Raw genomic sequence first — 23,317 nt, forward strand, 5'->3', positions numbered from 1 at the left:
TTAGTCTATGGTATAAACTAAATGGTACCTAGAACGAATACATTTACCAAGCTTAGTCTATGGCATAAACTTAATGGTACCTAGAACGAATGCATTTACCAAGCTTAGTCTATGGCATAAACTAAATGGTACCTAGAACAAGTCTATGGTAATAAAGTGAATGTTTCCTACAGTAAGTCTATAGTTGTCCCGGAATTCTAGGAGTGGAGGGTGTAGAGTCAGACGCAGAGAGCAATACATCCAATGGGTGCGTTTATTTCGCTTGGTCTAGCCAACAATCAGGCAATGACCATAAATCAGGTATGTCACCCAAAAAAACAGGACATAAACAGGACATAACATACAACAAATTACACAGGATAAAAACAACTCCACCACTGACAGTAGGAATAAGCACAAAAAGCAAGAGGGCACTGGAAGTTTAAATAGACCATTGATGAACCAAAATAAGCAAAAAGTTAAAACAATCAAGACAAAAACCAACAGAAAAGGAAAACGGGATCGGTGGCAGCTAGTAGACCGGTGACGATGACCGTGGAGCTCTGCCCGAACAGGAAGTGGAGCCACCTTCGGTAGGAAGTCGTGACAATAGTAGTGTAAAAGGTTCATGTTTCTCTTATTTCTCCAACATGGTATTGCTGAATCATCCCATATATACCGGGAGGTTTTTTACAGGAGCTTGTCCTCCTGTGCCCTTGTATCTACCCTACTGGATTCAAACGCATTGACAGATCATCTGGGTATTCTTGGGGAAGCCAGGCGACAATAGGAAACCGAAGACAGTGACATTTGAAAAATCCCTGAAAATGATCCCACCCCCCCCCTCCCATATCATAATCTGAACATCGTGCTCTTTTATAGCTCCAACCTTTAGTTAGATCACATTGTGTGTGTGCACTGCAGCAAATCCCCGCACATCCACATATTCAAAGGCCTTTTATGTAGTCCTGGGATGTTCCCAGAGTGAGGAGAGAGAGAGGGAGAGAGAGGGAGAGAGGGAGAGTGTAGAGAGGCAAGGTGAGAGCACTGAAGCATGTTTCTGCTGTGGATGGATTATTCATGACCACGGGAATTATTGTGAGTTTTTTTTTCTCTTCTTTGTATCACAGGAATGGATGCCTTTAAGCCTGGTTGGGTGTGAGACAGGATGGAGACGGTGAGACGTGACGTGACGTGAGGGCTGCAGCGGTGACCTGGAGGGAGGGAACGCAGTGCAGACTCAGAGGTCTGGTCACCAGCTAGCAAGGTCAAGGACCATGGAGAGACTCTTCAACCTCCACGGTATATGTACTTAGCTAACCCACATGGGAAAGATATTGAATCATTTATTTATTTATGCGTTCTACCTGGAATTTGTCAATAATACACATGGCAGCAAATACACCGAGAAGATTCAGGAGGTGGAGGAGGGAGGAGCAGGAGCAGGGAGGAGGAGCAAGAAGAGTAACGGGGAGAAGGAGAGGAGGGGGAGGAGAGGGGCGAGGACAGCTGGAGGAGGAGGGCAGGAGGAGGGGGAGCGCAGGAGGAGGAAGGCGGAGAAGGTGAGGAAGTGGGAGGACAAGAGGAGGATGAGGGGGAGGAGGAGGGCAGGAGGGGAAGGAAGAGAGGGAGGAGGAAAAGAGGAGGAGGTGGGGAGGGAAACAGTCATTATTGGTTTCAGGTGTACCCAGCAACTCAAGATGGAACTTTGTATCACGGATTGTTATAATATACTGCAAAATTCACCTGAGCTTCGTAGACTGTTCTTCTCTGGCTGTTTGACCCTGATGAGACCCCTGTCACCATCTGATCCGGCTAAGACATGATGATCATAGTGTTGTACACTGACTGTGCACCATGACAACCTGTTTATGCCGTGTCAGTGTGAAAAGTAGGGAATTAGTTAGGGAAACTTGACAGATCAATAACGTTACATTGATATACTGACATAATAAAAACTAACATTGCGCTGAAAAAAAAGTCAGAATGGCTGCCGGTTTCATCGTTTGATTCAAATCTAGTGTGATTGAAGCAAAAAAAATAATAGCTGAAGTTAGTGAGCTAACTAGCTAGGTAATGTTAGCCAACTTTTGGCTATAGCTCTAGCTAATGGTATAATGGCGCATCATCAAATGTACTTCTGTTGAAACGGGACATTACAAAGACTACACATCATCTCCATACACACAACAGCTGTTAAATACTGCTAACTGACAGATAGCTAGAGGCTCCAAAAGTAACCCTCCAAAAAGTAATTCATTAATCTTTTTAATTTCCATCTGTACTAGGAAGCGTTTGTTTCTTGGGCTTCAACAATGTGATTGATCAAAGTGCCTCAGGCCTTGAAAAATAAATAATTGAACTGATTGAAAGTAAGAGGATATCGGTGAACAAATCCCTATGTCAAGGCTACGACGTGGAGCTTACTCAAGTGTTGATCCTGATGCTTCTTAGGTAAGTTCTTTATTCGTTTCAGTTGAGAAAACTATCTCACAGTAGATGCAACAGTTGCAGGGATGGTTAAACAGCTTGATTGCCGTAGCAACATCAGGGAAACTGGGCAGAAAGTTGTTGTGCTTCAAATGAACAGTTTTGCAGAATCTTTAATTGAGACTCTCATTCTCCTTAATTGACGGCCTCCTATCCTCTCTCCTCCTCTCCTCCTGCTCTCCTATCCTCTCTCCTCCTCCTGCCCTCCTGCTCTCCTATCCTCTCTCCTCCTCTCCTCCTGCTCTCCTATCCTCTCTCCTCCTGCCCTCCTGCTCTCCTATCCTCTCTCCTCCTGCCCTCCTGCCCTTATCTCTGGTATATCTTGGCATGCACCATTCATACTGATGAGCCAGGGTTTGAAGTGTGTGATTACAATATCAACAGTCCCTTATCTCTGGTATATCTTGGCATGCATCATTCAAGACTAAGTTCAAATGGTGTACATCGCAATGGACAATGGACACCAATCCTCAAAAGTGGAGACAAATTTGACTCCAATAATTACTATGAAATCTGCATCAACAGCAATCTTGGAAAAATCCTCTGCGGTATTAAAAGCAGGCTCCAACATTTCCTCAGTGAAAACAATGTCCTGAACAAATTAGCTTCTTACCAAAATAACGTACGACAGAACATGTATACAACCTACACACCCTTACTGACAAACAAAACAAAACAAAAGTCTTCTGCTGTCACGCCTTGGTCATAGTGTTTTGTGTTTTAGTTATAGAGTTGGTCAGGCCAGGGTGTGACATGGGTTTATGTGTTGTATTTCGTATTGGGGTTTTGTATTAGTGGGATTGCGGTTGAGTAGGGGTGTTGTTAGGCTGGGCTGCCTGAGGCGGTTCTCAATTAAGAGTCAGGTGCTTCTCGTTGTCTCGGATTGGGAACCGTATTTAGGTAGCCTGAGCTCACGTTGTATTTCGTGGGTGATTGTCCCTGTCTTTGTGTATTCACCAGATAGGCTGTAATAGTGTCACGTTCCGTTTGTTGTTTTGTATTGTATAGTTATTTCATGTATCACGTTTTTCTTCATTAAAGTAACATGAGTAACCTACACGCAGCATTTCGGTCCGACTCTCTTTCCACAAACCAAGAACTCCGTTACATCTGCTTTGTTGATCATCTTCATTTGGCATGAAGGTCTGCTATACAAATGGATGGAGAGCGGTGTTGGGGGGAAACGGATATGACATGATCAAATATATGTACACAAAAACAAGTGTTCGGTTAAAAGTGGCAATAAACACACAGATCTCTTTCCTCAGGGCCGTGGGGTGAGACGGGGATGCAGTTTGAGCCCTACCCTCTTCAACATATACACTGAGTATACCATACATGAGGAACACTTTCCTAATATTGAGTTACAAGCGACATCAATAAAGGATCATACCTTCCACCTGGGTTCACCTGGAAATAGTAGGTGCTCTATATGTTTTGGTATATCAATGAATTGGTGAGGGCACTAGAACAGTCTGCAGCACTTAAATTGACAAAAATGTCTATAAACCTGTTTTCGCTTTGTCATTATGGGGTAATTGTTTGTAAATTGATGACAATTTTTATTTTATTTAATCCATTTTAGAATAAGGCTGTAAAGTAACAAAATGTGGAAAAAGACAAGGGGTCTGAATACTCTTCCTATGGCACTGTATGGAGCATAATTTATTTACAGTTTTATTCACGTTTTCAAGTACTGGTGACAAATTATGCATTTCGATTCTTGCATAGATTCTAATGGACACCTATGATGTGTGTAAAATACTTTTTTGAAGGTGGCACACTACCGATTATGATGAGCTAATGCTAAGCTATTTGCTAGCTATGAGTGGCGCCATGTTTTTTACATGTTTCATTTAAATGTAAACTTTTATTTAACTAGGCAAGTCAGTTAAGAACAAATTCTTATTTACAATAATGGCCTACCCCGGCCAAACCCAGATGAAGCTGGGCCAATTGGGCGCCGCCCTATGGGACTCCGAATCACGGCCGGTTGTGATACAACCCGGATTTGAACCAGGCTGTCTGTATTGACGCCTCTAGCACTGAGATGCAGTGCCTTAGACCGCTGCACCACTCGGGCATACATACATTATACATTATGAAATGATTATGGACAAAAGAGCGGGATAGTTATTTATCAAAAGGCAGCCAAGCATCGATCATCATGTCACCAGAAAAGGACCCTCGATATTTATTGGAAAGGAGCATCAAACTCGTCACCTTGCACTATCACCACCCTGTGAAATGCATCATACTGTATACAGTAAGTGAATTTGTCCCAGTACTTTTGGAGCAAGATGTTACGTGTCCGTAGCTAGGTTGAATTTTCACAGAGCCTCTCGTCTTTATAAAACTGACTTCACTCCGTTAGTTTACTGATGTACCTAGCTGTTACGAATCCCTTTTGGCCCGACAGTCTAGGGGGGGATGGTAATGAGACCCGTAACATAACTCATGCAAATTATTATTGTGACAAAGTAAAAGTGTGCACGAAATAACCACGACAACAGAAATCTACCGTCAAACTCTAGGTTTATTTATAAACACACGGTAATGGGGGGAGCAGGAAAAGGGGCTGAGCTGGACCCAAGAAAAGAAACAATAAGTATTCAAAAACACCCCTAAGCTAGACTAGCCTACTTTAACAGCTAACTAACTAACCAAAAATACAGTGGGTGGTCCGCCCAGTTCTAACTAGTGTATTTAACAAAGTTCACCTACGGGTAGTGTATGCCCATGGGCGACTTGTCTTGGTTTCCCCCTTTTCCCACCAGCAACACACAAACACCATAACCAAAAACAATACTCACAGGTGATGACAAAGTGCTATGAGGTGCTTAAACAAAAGAGAGGTTAAGACACAAAGCGAGAGTGAAACACAGAGACCTACAGACATGGCATTTACACAGAGATTGAGCTTTAGAACAAACAAATGATGGGGTTTTTAAACCATGGGGAAGGAACTGTGATAGGGTAGGAAATAGGAGGTGTGTCTTCTGATTGATGATTGATTGTTGACTGATTGGGGAGTGATGATTTTCACCTGTGAGGGGAGAAGGAGAGAAAAGAAACACACACAGGATACACAAACACACAGGATAACTGTATCCGTAACACTAGCTAAGTACATGTAGTTTCATACATCACTAGCAGGGTCAAGGAGCTATACTGTAGATCACTAGCAGGGTCAAGGAGCTATACTGTAGAGCGTTTCACTCCCCAAGAGAAACCTTGGTCTACCTGCTGTAGGTAGGATGAATGCAGAGTTAGTTGTTTCATACATCACTAGCAAGGTCAAGGAGCTATACTGTAGAGCGTTTCACTCCCCAAGAGAAACCTTGGTCTACCTGCTGTAGGTAGGATGAATGCAGAGTTAGTTGTTTCATACATCACTAGCAAGGTCAAGGAGCTATACTGTAGAGCGTTTCACTCCCCAAGAGAAACCTTGGTCTACCTGCTGTAGGTAGGATGAATGCAGAGTTAGTTGTTTCATACATCACTAGCAAGGTCAAGGAGCTATACTGTAGATCACTAGCAAGGTCAAGGAGCTATACTGTAGAGCGTTTCACTCCCCAAGAGAAACCTTGGTATACCTGCTGTAGGTAGGATGAATGCAGAGTTAGTTGTTTCATACATCACTAGCAAGGTCAAGGAGCTATACTGTAGATCACTAGCAAGGTCAAGGAGCTATACTGTAGAGCGTTTCACTCCCCAAGAGAAACCTTGGTATACCTGCTGTAGGTAGGATGAATGCAGAGTTAGTTGTTTCATACATCACTAGCAAGGTCAAGGAGCTATACTGTAGAGCTTTTCACTCCCCAAGAGAAACCTTGGTCTACCTGCTGTAGGTAGTATGAATGCAGAGTTAGTTGTTTCATACATCACTAGCAAGGTCAAGGAGCTATACTGTAGAGCTTTTCACTCCCCAAGAGAAACCTTGGTCTACCTGCTGTAGGTAGGATGAATGCAGAGTTAGTTGTTTCATACATCACTAGCAAGGTCAAGGAGCTATACTGTAGAGCTTTTCACTCCCCAAGAGAAACCTTGGTCTACCTGCTGTAGGTAGGATGAATGCAGAGTTAGTTGTTTCATACATCACTAGCAAGGTCAAGGAGCTATACTGTAGAGTGTTTCACTCCCCAAGAGAAACCTTGGTCTACCTGCTGTAGGTAGGATGAATGCAGAGTTAGTTGTTTCATACATGACTAGCAGGGTCAAGGAGCTATACTGTAGAGCGTTTCACTCCCCAAGAGAAACCTTGGTCTACCTGCTGTAGGTAGGATGAATGCAGAGTTAGTTGTTTCATACATCACTAGCAGGGTCAAGGAGTTATACTGTAGAGCGTTTCACTCCCCAAGAGAAACCTAGGTCTACCTGCTGTAGGTAGGAGGAATGCAGAGTTAGTTGTTTCATACATCACTAGCAAGGTCAAGAAGCTATACTGTAGAGCGTTTCACTCCCCAAGAGAAACCTTGGTCTACCTGCTATAGGTAGGATGAATGCAGAGTTAGTTGTTTCATACATCACTAGCAGGGTTAAGGAGCTATACTGTAGAGAAACCTTGGTCTACCTGCTGTAGGTAGGATGAATGCATAGTTAGTTGTTTCATACAGTGGCCTTCAGAAAGTATTCACACCCCTTGACTTTTTGTTGTTGTTTAATAGCCTGAATTGAAAATCGATTACATTTTTGTCACTCGCCTACACTCAATACCCCATAATGTCAAAGTAGAATTATGTTTTCAGACATTTTGACAAAATATATATATATATATTTTTAAAGAATTGTATTAGAATATATTATTATTGTTTTTGGGCCCATCCACCACCCCCCCTCTTCGGAGGACGAAGTACGTTCTACACACATTTTCCATACTTGTCACTATTTATTTTGTGTTTTAGTAGTTACATAGCAAGAATAAAGTCATTTGATATTTTGATATACTTTACATCTGGACAGATAGTAATTCTACATTATAAATCTTGTTTTCAGTCATAACTATAATGGAACATGAGCTTTTCAACCCACCCCTCCATAACCCCACCCCTCAGCTACTCTCAGTCCATCCCAACTAGCTCCATAAACCCACCCCTCAGCTACTCTCAGTCCATCCCACCTAGCTTCATAAACCCACCCCTCAGCTACTCTCAGTCCTTCCCACCTATCTCCATAAACCCACCCCTCAGCTACTGAGCTACTCTCAGTCCATCCTACCCAGCTCTATAAACCCACCCCTCAGTTACTCTCAGTCCTTCCCACCTAGCTCCATAAACCCACCCCTCAGTTACTCTCAGTCCATCCCAACTAGCTCCATAAACCCACCCCTCAGTTACTCTCAGTCCTTCCCACCTAGCTCCATAAACCCACCCCTCAGCTACTCTCAGTCCATCCTACCTAGCTCCATAAACCCACCCCTCAGCTACTGAGCTACTCTCAGTCCATCCTACCTAGCTCCGTGAACCCACCCCTCAGCTACTCTCAGTCCATCCTACCTAGCTCCATAAACCCACCCCTCAGCTACTCTCAGTCCATCCCACCTAGCTCCATAAACCCACCCCTCAGCTACTCTCAGTCCATCCTACCTAGCTCCATAAACCCACCATTCAGCTACTCTCAGTCCATCCTTCCTAGCTCCGTGAACCCACCCCTTAACTACTCTCAGTCCATCCTACCTAGCTCCATAAACCCACCCCTCAGCTACTCTCAGTCCATCCCACCTAGCTCCATAAACCCACCCCTCAGCTACTCTCAGTCCATCCTACCTAGCTCCGTGAACCCACCCCTCAGCTACTCTCAGTCCATCCCAACTAGCTCCATAAACCCACCCCTCAGCTACTCTCAGTCCATCCCACCTAGCTCCATAAACCCACCCCTCAGCTACTCTCAGTCCATCCTACCTAGCTCCATAAACCCACCATTCAGCTACTCTCAGTCCATCCTTCCTAGCTCCGTGAACCCACCCCTTAACTACTCTCAGTCCATCCTACCTAGCTCCATAAACCCACCCCTCAGCTACTCTCAGTCCATCCCACCTAGCTCCATAAACCCACCCCTCAGCTACTCTCAGTCCATCCTACCTAGCTCCGTGAACCCACCCCTCAGCTACTCTCAGTCCATCCCAACTAGCTCCATAAACCCACCCCTCAGCTACTCTCAGTCCATCCCACCTAGCTCCATAAACCCACCCCTCAGCTACTCTCAGTCCATCCCAACTAGCTCCATAAACCCACCCCTCAGCTACTCTCAGTCCATCCCAACTAGCTCCATAAACCCACCCCTCAGCTACTCTCAGTCCATCCTACCCAGCTCCATAAACCCACCCCTCAGCTACTCTCAGTCCATCCCACCTAGCTCCATAAACCCACCCCTCAGCTACTCTCAGTCCATCCACCTACCTAGCTCATAAACCCACCCCTCAGCTACTCTCAGTCCATCCTACCTAGCTCCATAAACCCACCCCTCAGCTACTCTCAGTCCATCCACCTAGCTCCATAAACCCACCCCTCAGCTACTCTCAGTCCATCCTACCTAGCCATAAACCCACCCTCAGCTACTCTCAGTCCATCCTAAGCTCCATAAACCCACCCCTCAGCTACTCTCAGTCCATCCTACCTAGCTCCATAAACCCACCCCTCAGCTACTCTCAGTCCATCCTACCTAGCTCCATAAACCCACCCCTCAGCTACTCTCAGTCCATCCTACCTAGCTCCATAAACCCACCCCTCAGCTACTCTCAGTCCATCCCACCTAGCTCCATAAACCCACCCCTCAGCTACTCTCAGTCCATCAGCTACCTACCTAGCTCCATAAACCCACCCCTCAGCTACTCTCAGTCCATCCTACCTAGCTCTATAAACCCACCCCTCAGCTACTCTCAGTCCACCCCTAACCTAGCTCCCATAAACCCACCCCTCAGCTACTCTCAGTCCATCCCACCTAGCTCCATAAACCCACCCCTCAGCTACTCTCAGTCCATCCTACCTAGCTCCATAAACCCACCCCTCAGCTACTCTCAGTCCATCCTACCTAGCTCCATAAACCCACCCCTCAGCTACTCTCAGTCCATCCTCTATAAACCCACCCCTCAGCTACTCTCAGTCCATCCTACCTAGCTCCATAAACCCACCCCTCAGCTACTCTCAGTCCATCCCACCTAGCTCCATAAACCCACCCCTCAGCTACTCTCAGTCCATCCTACCTAGCTCCATAAACCCACCCCTCAGCTACTCTCAGTCCATCCCACCTAGCTCCATAAACCCACCCTCAGCTACTCTCAGTCCATCCTACCTAGCTCCATAAACCCACCCCTCAGCTACTCTCAGTCCATCCCACCTAGCTCCATAAACCCACCCCTCAGCTACTCTCAGTCCATCCTACCTAGCTCCATAAACCCACCCCTCCTATCTCAGCTAGCTCCATAAACCCACCCCTCAGCTACTCCAGTCCATCCTACCTAGCTCCATAAAACCCACCAGTCCATCCCAGCTAGCTCCATAAACCCACCCTCAGTCCAGTCCATCCCACCTAGCTCCATAAACCCACCCCTCAGCTACTCTCAGTCCATCCTACCTAGCTCCATAAACCCACCCCTCAGCTACTCTCAGTCCATCCCACCTAGCTCCATAAACCCACCCCTCAGCTACTCTCAGTCCATCCCACCTAGCTCCATAAACCCACCCCTCAGCTACTCTCAGTCCATCCTACCTAGCTCCATAAACCCACCCCTCAGCTACTCTCAGTCCATCACACCTAGCTCTATCCTCAGCTACCTCAGTCCATCCTACCAGCTCCATAAACCCACCCCTCAGCTACTCTCAGTCCAACCCTCCATAAACCCACCCCTCAGCTACTCTCAGTCCATCCTACCTAGCTCCATAAACCCACCCCTCAGCTACTCTCAGTCCATCCTACCAGCTCCATAAACCCACCCCTCAGCTACTCTCAGTCCATCCCACCTAGCTCCATCCAGCACTCAGTCCATCCTACCTAGCTCCATAAACCCACCCCTCAGCTACTCTCAGTCCATCCCACCTAGCTCCATAAACCCACCCCTCAGCTACTCTCAGTCCATCCTACCTAGCTCTATAAACCCACCCCTCAGCTACTCTCAGTCCATCCTACCTAGCTCCATAAACCCACCCCTCAGCTACTCTCAGTCCATCCCACCTAGCTCCATAAACCCACCCCTCAGCTACTCTCAGTCCATCCTACCTAGCTCCATAAACCCACCCCTCAGCTACTCTCAGTCCATCCTACCTAGCTCCATAAACCCACCCCTCAGCTACTCTCAGTCCATCCTACCTAGCTCCATAAACCCACCCCTCAGCTACTCTCAGTCTATCCTACCTAGTCTCAGTCCATCCCACCTAGCTCCATAAACCCACCCCTCAGCTACTCTCAGTCCATCCTACCCAGCTCCATAAACCCACCCCTTAACTACTCTCAATTAGTGTATTTTAATTTAATATTTATTTAATATATTTAATCATTTTTGTTGTAATATTTGTTCCGTCTTTTCTGTATGATGAAACCGGAATTGCAATTTTGAAAAAGGGTTCCGTTTTCAATTAACTGAAAGTGAGAGGTTGTAATCTGGATAAAAGGAAAAATTACATTTTTGAACAAGGTATGAGCAATTCTTACTAATCTGCTTTAGAACCTGTTTGGGTTGAAGTATAACTTTTGTATGACTGTATCACGGCACAAGGCGAGACCCCGATGCAGACACAGGAGGCAGACAGTTGGAGTCTTACAATGTTTATTAATCCAAAAGGAGTAGGCAAGAGAATGGTCGTGGACAGGCAAAAGGTCAAAACCAGTTCAGAGTTCAATAGGTACCGAAGGGCAGGTAGATTCAAGGTTGGGGCAGGCAGGATGATGAGGCAGGTGGGAAAGTAATCCAGAGTCAGGCAGGGGTCAGAACCTGGAGGACTATCGAAAAGAGAATAGAAAATGAGTATGGGAAAAACACGCTGGTTGACTTGACTAAACATACAAGATGAACTGGCACAGAGAGACAGGAAACACAGGGATAAATTCACTGGCACAGAGAGACAGGAAGCACAGGGATAAATACACTGGTACAGAGAGACAGGAAACACAGGGATAAATTCACTGGCACAGAGAGACAGGAAACACAGGGATAAATTCACTGGTACAGAGAGACAGGAAACACAGGGATAAATTCACTGGCACAGAGAGACAGGAAACACAGGGATAAATACACTGGTACAGAGAGACAGGAAACACTGGGGGAAAATATACTGGCACAGAGAGACAGGCAATACAGGGATAAATACACTGGCACAGAGAGACAGGAAACACAGGGATAAATACACTGGCACAGAGAGACAGGAAACACAGGGATAAATACACTGGTACAGAGAGACAGGAAACACAGGGATAAATACACTGGTACAGAGAGACAGGAAACACAGGGATAAATACACTGGCACAGAGAGACAGGAAACACAGGGATAAATACACTGGCACAGAGAGACAAGAAACACAGGGATAAATACACTGGCCCAGAGTGACAGGAAACACAGGGATAAATACACTGGCACAGAGAGACAGGAAACACTGGGGGAAAATATACTGGCACGGAGAGACAGGAAACACTGGGGGAAAATATACTGGCACGGAGAGACAGGAAACACAGGGATAAATACACTGGCACAGAGAGACAAGAAACACAGGGATAAATACACTGGCCCAGAGTGACAGGAAACACAGGGATAAATACACTGGCCCAGAGTGACAGGAAACACAGGGATAAATACACTGGCACAGAGAGACAAGAAACACAGGGATAAATACACTGGCCCAGAGTGACAGGGATAAATACACTGGCCCAGAGTGAAAGGAAACACAGGGATAAATACACTGGAGAAAATAAACGACACCTGGAGGGGGTGGAGACAATCACATGGACAGGTGAAACAGATCAGGGTGTGACAGACTGACGCTTTTAGTGATAGGTTTAATGCTTCAATATTCAATCATTTCAGCCCCCCTGAAGTCCGATTCATTATATAAATAAGCATGTTTAATTTGTTTGGTTTGCCATTCCAAATAAAGTGAAATGTTTTTTGCTCAGATAATTTAAAAAAGAAATAGTTCCGAGTAGGCAGGGCCATAAGGAAATAGGTAAATTGGGATATGACAACTGCATTAATCCAGATTATCCCCCCCCCCCACACACACACAAATAGACAGTTATTTACCTTTCCATGGTAGCAAGATCTTATCTATTTTTGCTAACTGGTGGGGTAACTGTGTGTGTGTGTGTGTGTGTGTGTGTGTGTGTGTGTGTGTGTGTGTGTGTGTGTGTGTGTGTGTGTGTGTGTGTGTGTGTGTGTGTGTGTGTGTGTGTGTGTGTGTGTGTGTGTGTGTGTGTGTGTTAGAGCCGTGTGTAAGGTGACTATGCAAACAATTTGGAATTTTCAATACATGACTGTTTATTAAAAAGAAGAAGTGATGCAGTCAGTCTCTCCTCAACTCTTAGCCAAGAGAGACTGACATGCATAACATTTCTATCAGCCCTCTGATTACAATGTAGAGCAAGACGTGCCGCTCTGTTCTGGGCCAGCACTTGACCACATGGTTGGAGCACTTGACCACATGGTTGGAGCACTTGACCACATGGTTGGAGCACTTGACCACATGGTTGGAGCACTTGACCACATGGTTGGAGCACTTGACCACATGGTTGGAGCACTTGACCACATGGTTGGAGCGCTTGACCACATGGTTGGAGCACTTGACCACATGGTTGGAGCACTTGACCACATGGTTAGAGCGCTTGACCACATGGTTGGAGCACTTGACCACATGGTTGGAGCACTTGACCACATGGTTGGAGCACTTGACCACATGGTTGGAGCACTTGACCACATGGTTGGACAATAATCAAGATAAGATAAAACTACAGCCTGCAGGACATGATTTGTGGTGTCAAAAAAGCAGAAAGCATCTCTTTATTTACGGACAGACCTCTCCCCATCTTTACAACCATTAAATATATATAATATATGTTTTGATCGTGACAGTTTACAATCTAAGGTAACAAGTCATTTAGTCACCACCATTCATTGCCAGATTCAGCTTCAAATTCAGATTCAGCTTCAGATTCAGCTTCAGATTCAGCTTCAGATTCAGCTTCAGCTTTAGATTCACATTCAGCTTCAGATTCAGCTTCAGATTCAGCTTCAGATTCAGCTTCAGCTTCAGCTTCAGATTCAGCTTCAGATTCACATTCAGCTTCAGATTCAGCTTTAGATTCAGCTTCAAATTCACATTCAGCTTCAGATTCAGCTTCAGATTCAGCTTCAGATTCAGCTTCAGCTTCAGATTCAGCTTCAGATTCAGCTTCAGCTTCAGATTCAGCTTCAGATTCAGCTTCAGATTCAGCTTCAGCTTCAGATTCAGCTTCAGATTCAGCTTTAGATTCAGCTTCAGATTCAGCTTCAGCTTCAGATTCAGCTTCAGATTCAGAGGTGTAGAACACGACAGAGCTTGAAGAATTAAACAAATAATAACGGGCAAATATTGTACAATCCAAGTGTGCAAAGTAATGTAACAGTATAGCTTCCATCCCCTCTCCTCGCCCCAACCTGGTCTCGAACCAGGGACTCTCTGCACACGTCAACCACAGTCACTCACGAAGCATCGTTACCATCGCGCCACAAAACCACGGCCCTTGCAGGGCAAAGGGGGAACCACTACTTCTAGGTCTCAGAGCGAGTGAAGAACACCGACTGAAACACTATTAGCGCGCACCACCGCTAACTAGCTAGCCATTTCACATCGGCCACACAAAGCTCTTAGAGACTTACCCAGAATGACTCACAGCTGTAATCGCTGCCAAATGCGATTCTAACATGTATTGTATTGGTGTGAAAACGTATTTAAATTAAATATTTCTGCTAAAATGACTAAAAACATGTTTTCACTTTGTCATTTTAGGGTATTGTATGTAGATGGGTGAGGAAAAACCAAAATGTCATCCATTTTGATTTCAGGCTGTAACACAGCAGAATTTGGAATAAGTCAATGGGTATGAAGGCAGTGTACATCACTGGGTGGTATGACCACTTAATAAGCTAGCAGAGGCCAGAGAGAGCTGACATATTGATATTGTGTGGCATGGGTGATATTATGTGGCCTGGGTGATATTATGTGGCCTGGGTGATATTATGTGGCCTGGGGGATATTATGTGGCCTGGGTGATATTATGTGGCCTGGGTGATATTATGTGGCCTGGGTGATATTATGTGGCCTGGGGGATATTATGTGGCCATGGGGGATATTATGTGGCCTGGGTGATATTATGTGGCCTGGGTGATATTATGTGGCCTGGGTGATATTATGTGGCCTGGGGGATATTATGTGGCCATGGGGGATATTATGTGGCCTGGGGGATATTATGTGGCCATGGGGGATATTATGTGGCCTGGGTGATATTATGTGGCCTGGGTGATATTATGTGGCCTGGGTGATATTATGTGGCCTGGGTGATATTATGTGGCCTGGGTGATATTATGTGGGCTGGGTGATATTATGTGGCCTGGGTGATATTATGTGGCCTGGGTGATATTATGTGGCCTGGGGGATATTATGTGGCCCGGGTGATCTAGGGGTCTTGTGGACTAATGGTCACATTCAATGTATCACTGCCATCGTGGGTTTGAATGTGGCCCTGTCTTTCAGCACACTCTCTCGTTTTCTCCTATCTTTCACCTCGCTCTCTATCCAGTAAACATACACATATAAATGTATATTATATCTACTGCAACAGTTGTTACAGGCTTTGGTTTTTCCATTTTATATTTAGAGGTTAGCACATGGATGGGTGTCACCTTGTTAGTCAGTTACACCTGCACTCATTTGTCATCTCGTTAGTGGAAAGGTGTTTCACCTGTGCTGGCCCAGGTGCTATTTAAGAGTGGCCTGCCCGGTGCTCCAGTTGTGTTGAGAGATGTGGAGCTGTAACACTTTAAGTTGGCTCTCCCCTAGTTGAGTTCTAGACAAAACAATCCTTTATCTGATCTACCCTGTTTTTCTTTTCCTACACTTTTTGTTTTGCTTCGTACCTTTTTGTTTAAGTGTGGTGTGTTTAAAAAATTTAAAAATACATCTTTTGTTTGCCTCTTCTTGGGCAAATTTCCTGGGTGCTCATGGTCGGGGTCTTTTAGGTACCAGTTGTTGCTAGTCATCTTTCAGTGGACACTCGAGTAATTTAGAACCACCCATAAAACCCACACATTTAATTTTGGTTGTTGTCAGTGACTCTTTGTTAGTTCCCCTTTCTGTTTGCGTGAATATTATTTTATTTTTTTCTTGCTGGGGAACGTACCAAAATGGAGGCTCATTCGGGATCTTGTTTACCGTGAGTGTGTTAGTCGCTCTAATCATCTTCTCTTTAAGCTCTGCTGCGTTCAGATATTTGAGTTTTCAAAAGACACATGTGGCAGACTTTCTGTCACTGACATCCACCCTGAGGGGTTATAAGATTGGTGGAATCATTTTGAAAGTTGCATGAACACAGGCTTATAAAATAAAAAGCCTAGGGACTCTAAGTTGGAAGCGTTTGTGGAAAACTCTACATGGGAGATGCTAGATAAATGTACAAAAGGTGAATCTGCTTGTCATTGCAAAGCATTGTGACCTCAAAGTTGCACATGCCGATTGAAAAGCTGTATTCGGAGAGTTAGGAGAAGGAGGAATACACCCCATTGACGTGCAACTAAGAGGTAGAACTGTTCGGGATTTCCTCCTCTTCTTCCGAAGAGGAGAGGCGAAAAGGATCAGAGGACCAATATGCGGCGTGGTAAGTGTCCATGGTTCTTTTAATACGAAATAGTACACATGAACAACTGAATACAAAAACAATAAACGTGGAATGAACTAAACCCAAAACAGTGTGGTGAAAAAACACAGACACGGAAACAAACACCCACAAACACACAGTGAAACCCAGGCTACCTAAGTATGATTTCATGACACCTGCCTCTGATTGAGAACCATACTAGGCCGAAACATAGAAATCCCCAAATCATAGAAAAAAAACCATAGACTGCCCACCCCAACTCACGCCCTGACCATACTAAATAACGACAAAACAAAGGAAATAAAGGTCAGAACGTGACAAGAACTAAAGGCAAAATGGGACCAACCGAAACTACAGCTTGTGCACAAGGAAATAAAATGTGCAGACAGACTACGACAAGAACAAGACAAATGTGTGCACGCCATTTGATTAAGAGAGATGGATCTGGAAGCGCTCCGAATCCAGTCAGAACATCCTGCACCCAGTAGAGTTTCATCTTGGTGGGAACAACCGACGTGTTTTGTCCATCAACGGAAGAGAGGTGGATGTATATTTTACTCTGAGTGGATTGACACATCCCTAAAGGAGACATTGTCTCTCAGTGACAGAAGGACAAGGCAGTTTCTTCTTGTGGGAACACTCCAGTCTCTGGTCGGGACCTGGTGTATCTCCTAAACAAGAATTTGGATCAGATGTCTATGAACCCTTTGTTTCAGACGGGTTTGTGTGTCTGCAGAGTGGCGATGCTGGTGAAGATACTGTGAGACACTGGGGCAGGCCAGTCCTTCATTCTGGAGGGCGTTTTGCCTTTTGTCCGACACTTCAGCAACTGGTTACAGTCTGTTAGTACAAGGCGTGGAGATGGGTTGCATGGAAGTTCTTTTGTATAATGTGGAACTCGAGTCTGATGTTATTCCTCGTCATTGGAGTTGAGGCCTAGCCTACCTGTGAAGGTGGTCTCATTCATTTTAGAAAAGGATTTGGCTGGAGGGAAGGTCAAGCCAAATCCTGTACTCTCTATGGAACCCAGAGTAGAGGAACGTGATAGGTTATCAGAAAAGTACCCTAGCGTGTGCTGTTACAAGTGTCTAAGAAAGTTGGCGCGAACAAGTCTAGTGTTGAGGAGGACGTCGTCAGCGATCCCACCATGGTTGATCTGTCTGGGATGTTTGTGATCCTGATTTTGGTTTGAGTTGTGACCCGTCCTTTGTGACCCGTCCTTTGTGACCCCCGTCCTTTGTGACCCGTCCTTTGTGACCCGTCCTTTGTGACCCGTCCTTTGTGACCCCGTCCTTTGTGACCCGTCCTTTGTGACCCGTCCTTTGAGAGAGTTTGTTGTGCCCGCTGAAGGAAGAGAAGGTTCCTATAGTTGACACTTCGATGTCTAGGATGTAGCTTATTGCTGAACAGAGTAAAGATGATTCACTCTCCTCTCCTTTTTGCTGAGATAAGTCCAGAAGAAGAGTTTTATGAATCATGAAGGGGTTACTTTGACAGAGAACGTGTTCTAACGTTCTCGCACCACTTCTGAGCAAGACGATTGGCGTATTTCAAATTGTCGTTCCATTTACACTTCGACAAGAGATATTGAGGTTGGCTCACGATGGTAATATGGCACGCCATCTTGTGGTCAAACAAGGCCTATGACCGTATCTTGCATAACTTCTGGCCTGGTCTAAAACAATATGTTGTGGCTTACTATAAATCTTGTTGCGTTTGCCAGCGGAGGGGTAAACCCCAATCAAGCTGTGCCAGTTGCATCTTTGCAGCCTATTCCTGCTTTTGACTTCCCTTTCAGCAGGGTTCTGGTGGATCGTGTTGGTCTTTTGCAGTGGCAACCAGTTTCTCTTAACCATCATGTGTACTGCCACTCATTTCCCCCTTGAAGCCGCTGAGGAAAATCACGGTTCCCAGTATTGTCAAGGCCCTTGTGAAATCATTTTTCAACATTTAGACTTCAAGCAGGTAATGCAATCAGACCAAGGTTCAAAGGTCTTCCAGTAAAATTCTACAACCGTTGGGTGTCACCCATTGGCCCCTCTACTTCCTACAACTCAGAATCTCTCGGTGGTTTTGAGAGATTTCTGTTGAGAGCTTCACTGCCGGGAGGTTGTTCAGGAATCTCTCTGGTTTTAGTCCGAATTAGCTTCTGTTTGGCCATCATGTCAGAGATCCTTTAAGCTAGCTGAGAGGTTGCAGGGCAACACCTTGAACACAAAAACAAATCTGTTGGAACACATTAGCACTTTTCCATACAGATTGCCTGTGAGTTTGCCAGTGAGAATCTGGAGAAGACCCAATCAAAAAATGAAAGTTTAGTGTGATTGAAAGGCCCGAAGCCGCACTTTCGATGTGGGTGACCTAGTCTGGCTTTTGTTGCCTGTTCCGGGGTCACCGTTGCAGGCTTACTTTTCAGGACCCTGCACCTCCCCTCCCCCAAGACCCTGCCCCTTCCTCCACCCCAAGACCCTGCCCTTCCTCCCCCCCCAAGACCCTGCCCCTTCCTCCACCCCAAGACCCTGCCCCTTCCTCCCCCCCAAGACCCTGCCCCTTCCTCCACCCCAACACCCTAGAGGTAATCTGGATTACATCATCTGGAGAACAAAAAAACAGGCAGTTTCATGTCAACATGTTGAAACCGCACTTCACCCGCTACAATCGGGGTGGAGAAGTTGGTGGAAACTACTATTGTTGTTTGCCTGTAGCTGCTGTCTGCTGTCTGCTGTCACCGTTGACTATAGTCTTCCTCTAGCATGAAGAAAGCCCAATACACCCTGTGCTTGTTGGACGGTTGAGTAACTCAGAGATTCTAGAAAACCTTGATGTCTTTTTGGCATACTTGTCTCCGGAGGAAAAAGGCAAACATTGTTCGCACTGCTTTCAGAGTATCAGGGTTTATTCTCAGATGTGCCAACTCAGACAAATGTACTAGAGCATGACATTGACGTTGGGGACAACATGCCTATTGAGTGAATCCTGAAACGAGAGAGAAGCTCCGCAGTGAGGTGACATTCATACTTGAGCAACAGTCTGTGGAGTTCGGCATGTAAATAAGCACATAAAGCGGATGGGTCTCTGCGGTTTTGTTCTGATTTTGTTCTGATTTTGCGAAACTCGGTGTCGTTACTAAGTCGGATTCGTAACCTTTTGCCCAGGGTCAACCATTGTGTGAACCGTGTTTGCGCTGCTAAGTACGTTAGCAAGTCTGATCTGCTGAAGGGATATTGGCAGGTCCCTCTAACTGAGGGTGCCAAAGAGTTGTCTGCTTGAATACATACCATACGAAACATAACATATCACACTAAATGGTGTGTCTAGGATTTACTTACAGAATAATACGAAATGCTCTGAGACCAGGTTGAGAGGAATGAGATGTGCGACGTTTAACAATGAGTAGGGTTAGAGAGAGCGCTGGAGAGAGAGAATGGGAATGAGGCTAATGAGAGGTGATAAGATTTATTCCAGACCTCAATTTCAAGAATGGAGGAGCAAGGGGGGGGACTAGGATGCTGCCACGAGAGGAGAGATCCCTAATGTAAGACATTAGAGACACAGGAACAGACAGGAAGCAGCTAATATCCTTGGATCTCTGCTTGGATAAGGCAGAGATGAGGTGCAGCCTACATCCCAAATGGCAACCTAGCCCCGACATAGTGTATTACTTTTGACCAGGGCCCGTAGGGAATAGGGTGCAATCTCACATAGTTTGTGCTGCCGACATTGTGGTCTCTCCTCTCTGTGAGCCTGCCTGCCTCCCTGACTGACTGCCTGCCTGCTGTCTGATTGGTGCATGAATCCACTTTATAGTGCTCTGCTAGTTAGAGCTGAAAGCTAGGACTGTACTGGAGGTTTTATTCCCTATTAGCTAAGATGACATCACTGTGCGCCGCGCCTGTCACCATATGTTTTGTCATCACCGCTCGCCGCGCCTGTCACCATATGTTTAGGGACTCATTGTGTTGGCCCCTTTTCTGAATAATTTACCCTGAGAATATGTCTCGCTTGCTTGGACAGTCCTGTGACTCTGAAACAGATTCTGAATAATATAATTTGGAGTTGTTTTTTTTTCTTTCTTCTTCTCCGTTATGATAAATATTCTAGCTGATGATGTAGGTTGAGGAGGCAGTCGGTCGGGGTGCTGTGCCATGCCCGGGCTGTGTATTGCAGCACTCAGGGTTTTCACAAAACTCAATTACCAATTTCAGACGACTAACATCGACAGACTACTGCCTCAGCCAAACTGAATTGTTAACACCTGACCTCCAGATAAAACGGTTTCTGGGGAGCAGGTACGTCCCAAATAGAAGCCTAGTCCCTACATAGTGCACTGCTTTTGACCACAGTCCTATTGTCCCTGGTCAAAAAGTAGTGCGCTACATATGGAATAGGGTGCCATTTGGGACACAAAGGAGTCAGAGAGAGGAGGGGATGGGGGGGAAAGAGGGACCGTCTTTGAGTAGTGTTTCAGGTCAAAGAGTTGCTAGAATTACAGCCACAGGAAAGTAAAATTTTCTCAACTTAATAAAGGTTGTGCAAAGGAAATGAACCTGGCTGCACATACAGTGCCGTTGGAAAGTATTCAGACCCCTTGACCTTTTCCACATTTTGTTATGTCATGGCCTTATTCTAAAATGGATTAAATAAAATAATTCCCTCAGTAATTTACACACAATACCCCATAAAGGGAACACATATATATATAATTGTTTTTACATTTTAGCAAAAATAAATAAATAAATACCTTATTTCCATCAGTATTCAGACCCTTTGATATCAGACTCGAAATTGAGCTCAGGTGCATCCTGTTTCCATTGATCATCTTTGAGATATTTCTACAACTTGATTGGAGTCCACCTGTGGTAAATTCAATTGATTGGACTTGATTTGGAAATATGCTCACCTGTCTATATAAGGTCCCACTTGACAGTGCATGTCAGAGCAAAAACCAAGCCATGAGGTCGATGGAATAGTCCCCAGAGCTCCGAGACAGGATTGTGTTGAGGCACAGATCTGGGGAAGGCTACCAAAACATTTCTGCAGCATTGAATGTCCTTAAGGCCACAGTGGCTTCCATCATTCTTAAATGGAAGAAGTTTGGAACCAACAAGACTCTTCCTAGAGCTGGCCGCCCGGCCAAACTGAGCAATCGGGGAGAAGGGCCTTGGTCAGGGAGGTGGCCAATGACCCGATGGTCACTCTGACAAAGCTCCAGAATTCCTCTGTGGAGATGGGAGAACCTTCCAGAAGGACAACCATCTCTGCAGCACTACACCAATCAGGCCTTTATGGTAGAGTGGACAGACGGAAGCCACTCCTCAGTAAAAGGCACATGACAGTTTGCCGAAAGGCACATAAAGGCACCTCTCAGACCATGAGAAATAAGATTCTCTGGTCTGATGAAACTAAGATTGAACTCTTTGGCCTGCATGCCAAGCGTCACGTCTGGAGGAAACCTGGCATGGTGGTGACAGCATCATGCCGTGGGGATGTTTTTCAGTGGCAGGGACTGGGAGACTGGTCAGAATCGAGGCAAAGATGAACGGAGCAAAGTACCGCTGTAACTCCCTGTTTGCTGCTTTGTCAATGTTGAAATTCTTTCTGGGGATCTACAGGAGTCAGAAAAACTCTAACTTCTCCCAGCTTGATTTCTATTGGAATTCAATTCTCAAAGTGGTCCATGGTTGGCACAGCATAAATGTGGACCGCTTAAGGCATAAAAGTCTGGCTACATCCCAAAATCGTACCCTATTCCATATATAGTGCACTATACGGCTCTGGTCAAGAGTAGTGCACTATATAGGGAATAGGGTGCTATTTGGGATGAAGTCGCTGTCTGCCCACCTACAGTTGGCATCTCACCTGCCTGACCCCTCCCCTTCCCCTCTATACAGTTTTACAGTTGGCATCTCACCTGCCTGACCCCTCCCCTTCCTCTCTATACAGTTTTTACAGTTGGCATCTCACCTGCCTGACTCCTCCCCTTCCTCTCTATACAGTTTTTACAGTTGGCATCTCACACTGCCTGACCCCTCCCCTTCCTCTCTATGCAGTTTTTACAGTTGGTATCTCACCTGCCTGACCCCTCCCCTTTCTCTCTATGCAGTTTTTACAGTTGGCACACCCCCTCCCTTCCTCTCTTACAGTTTTTACAGTTGGTATCTCACCTGCCTGACCCCTCCCCTTTCTCTCTATGCAGTTTTTACAGTTGGCATCTCACCTGCCTGACCCCTCCCCTTCCTCTCTATACAGTTTTTACAGTTGGCATCTCACTGACCCCTCCCCTTCCTCTCTGCCAGTTGGCATCTCACCTCCCTCCTGGCATCTCACCCCTCCCCTTTCCTCTATACAGTTTTTACAGTTGGCATCTCACCTGCCTGACCCCTCCCTTCCTCTCTATACAGTTTTTACAGTTGGCATCTCACCTGCCTGACCCCTCCCCTTCCTCTCTATACAGTTTTTACAGTTGGCATCTCTCACACTGCCTGACCCTGACCCCTCCCCTTCCTCTCTATACAGTTTTTACAGTTGGCATCTCACCTGCCTGACCCCTCCCCTTCCTCTCTATACAGTTTTTACAGTTGGCATCTCACCTGCCTGACCCCTCCCCTTCCTCTCTATACAGTTTTTACAGTTGGCATCTCACCTGCCTGACCCCTCCCCTTCCTCTCTATACAGTTTTTACAGTTGGCATCTCACCTGCCTGACCCCTGACCCCCCCTTCCTCTCTATACAGTTTTTACAGTTGGCATCTCACCTGCCTGACCCCTCCCCTTCCTCTCTATACAGTTTTTACAGTTGGCATCTCACCTGCCTGACCCTCCCCTTCCTCTCTATACAGTTTTTACAGTTGGCATCTCACACTGCCTGACCCCTCCCCTTCCTCTCTATACAGTTTTTACAGTTGGCATCTCACACTGCCTGACCCCTCCCCTTCCTCTCTATACAGTTTTTACAGTTGGCATCTCACCTGTCTGACCCCTCCCCTTCCTTTATACAGTTTTTACAGTTGGCATC

At 45.7% G+C, this 23,317-nt stretch overlaps 1 protein-coding gene across 1 annotated transcript; it reads left to right on the forward strand.

Annotated features, from left to right (window-relative positions):
• The first annotated feature begins 528 nt into the window (after positions 1-528).
• Positions 529-10,394, forward strand: LOC135574084 (uncharacterized). Its single transcript, XM_065024961.1, has 5 exons — positions 529-572; positions 1,376-1,541; positions 7,892-8,853; positions 8,981-9,569; positions 9,930-10,394. The coding sequence occupies exons 1-5, from the start codon at positions 529-531 to the stop codon at positions 10,392-10,394; spliced, it is 2,226 nt and encodes a 741-aa protein (XP_064881033.1).
• The last annotated feature ends 12,923 nt before the right edge of the window (positions 10,395-23,317 follow it).

Source organism: Oncorhynchus nerka, linkage group LG11, assembly GCF_034236695.1.
Source record: "Oncorhynchus nerka isolate Pitt River linkage group LG11, Oner_Uvic_2.0, whole genome shotgun sequence".
Lineage (NCBI taxonomy): Eukaryota > Metazoa > Chordata > Actinopteri > Salmoniformes > Salmonidae > Oncorhynchus > Oncorhynchus nerka.

Excerpts from the sequence above, each read along its gene's own strand:
- LOC135574084 (XM_065024961.1), top strand. The coding sequence starts at position 529 with ATGACCGTGGAGCTCTGCCCGAACAGGAAGTGGAGCCACCTTCG. Across the intron at positions 1,542-7,891 it reads GGAGGAGGAAGGCGGAGAAG|CTACTGAGCTACTCTCAGTC; the intron begins GTGAGGAAGTGG and ends CCCACCCCTCAG. Across the intron at positions 8,854-8,980 it reads CCACCCCTCAGCTACTCTCA|CTACTCTCAGTCCATCCTAC; the intron begins GTCCATCCACCT and ends CCCACCCCTCAG.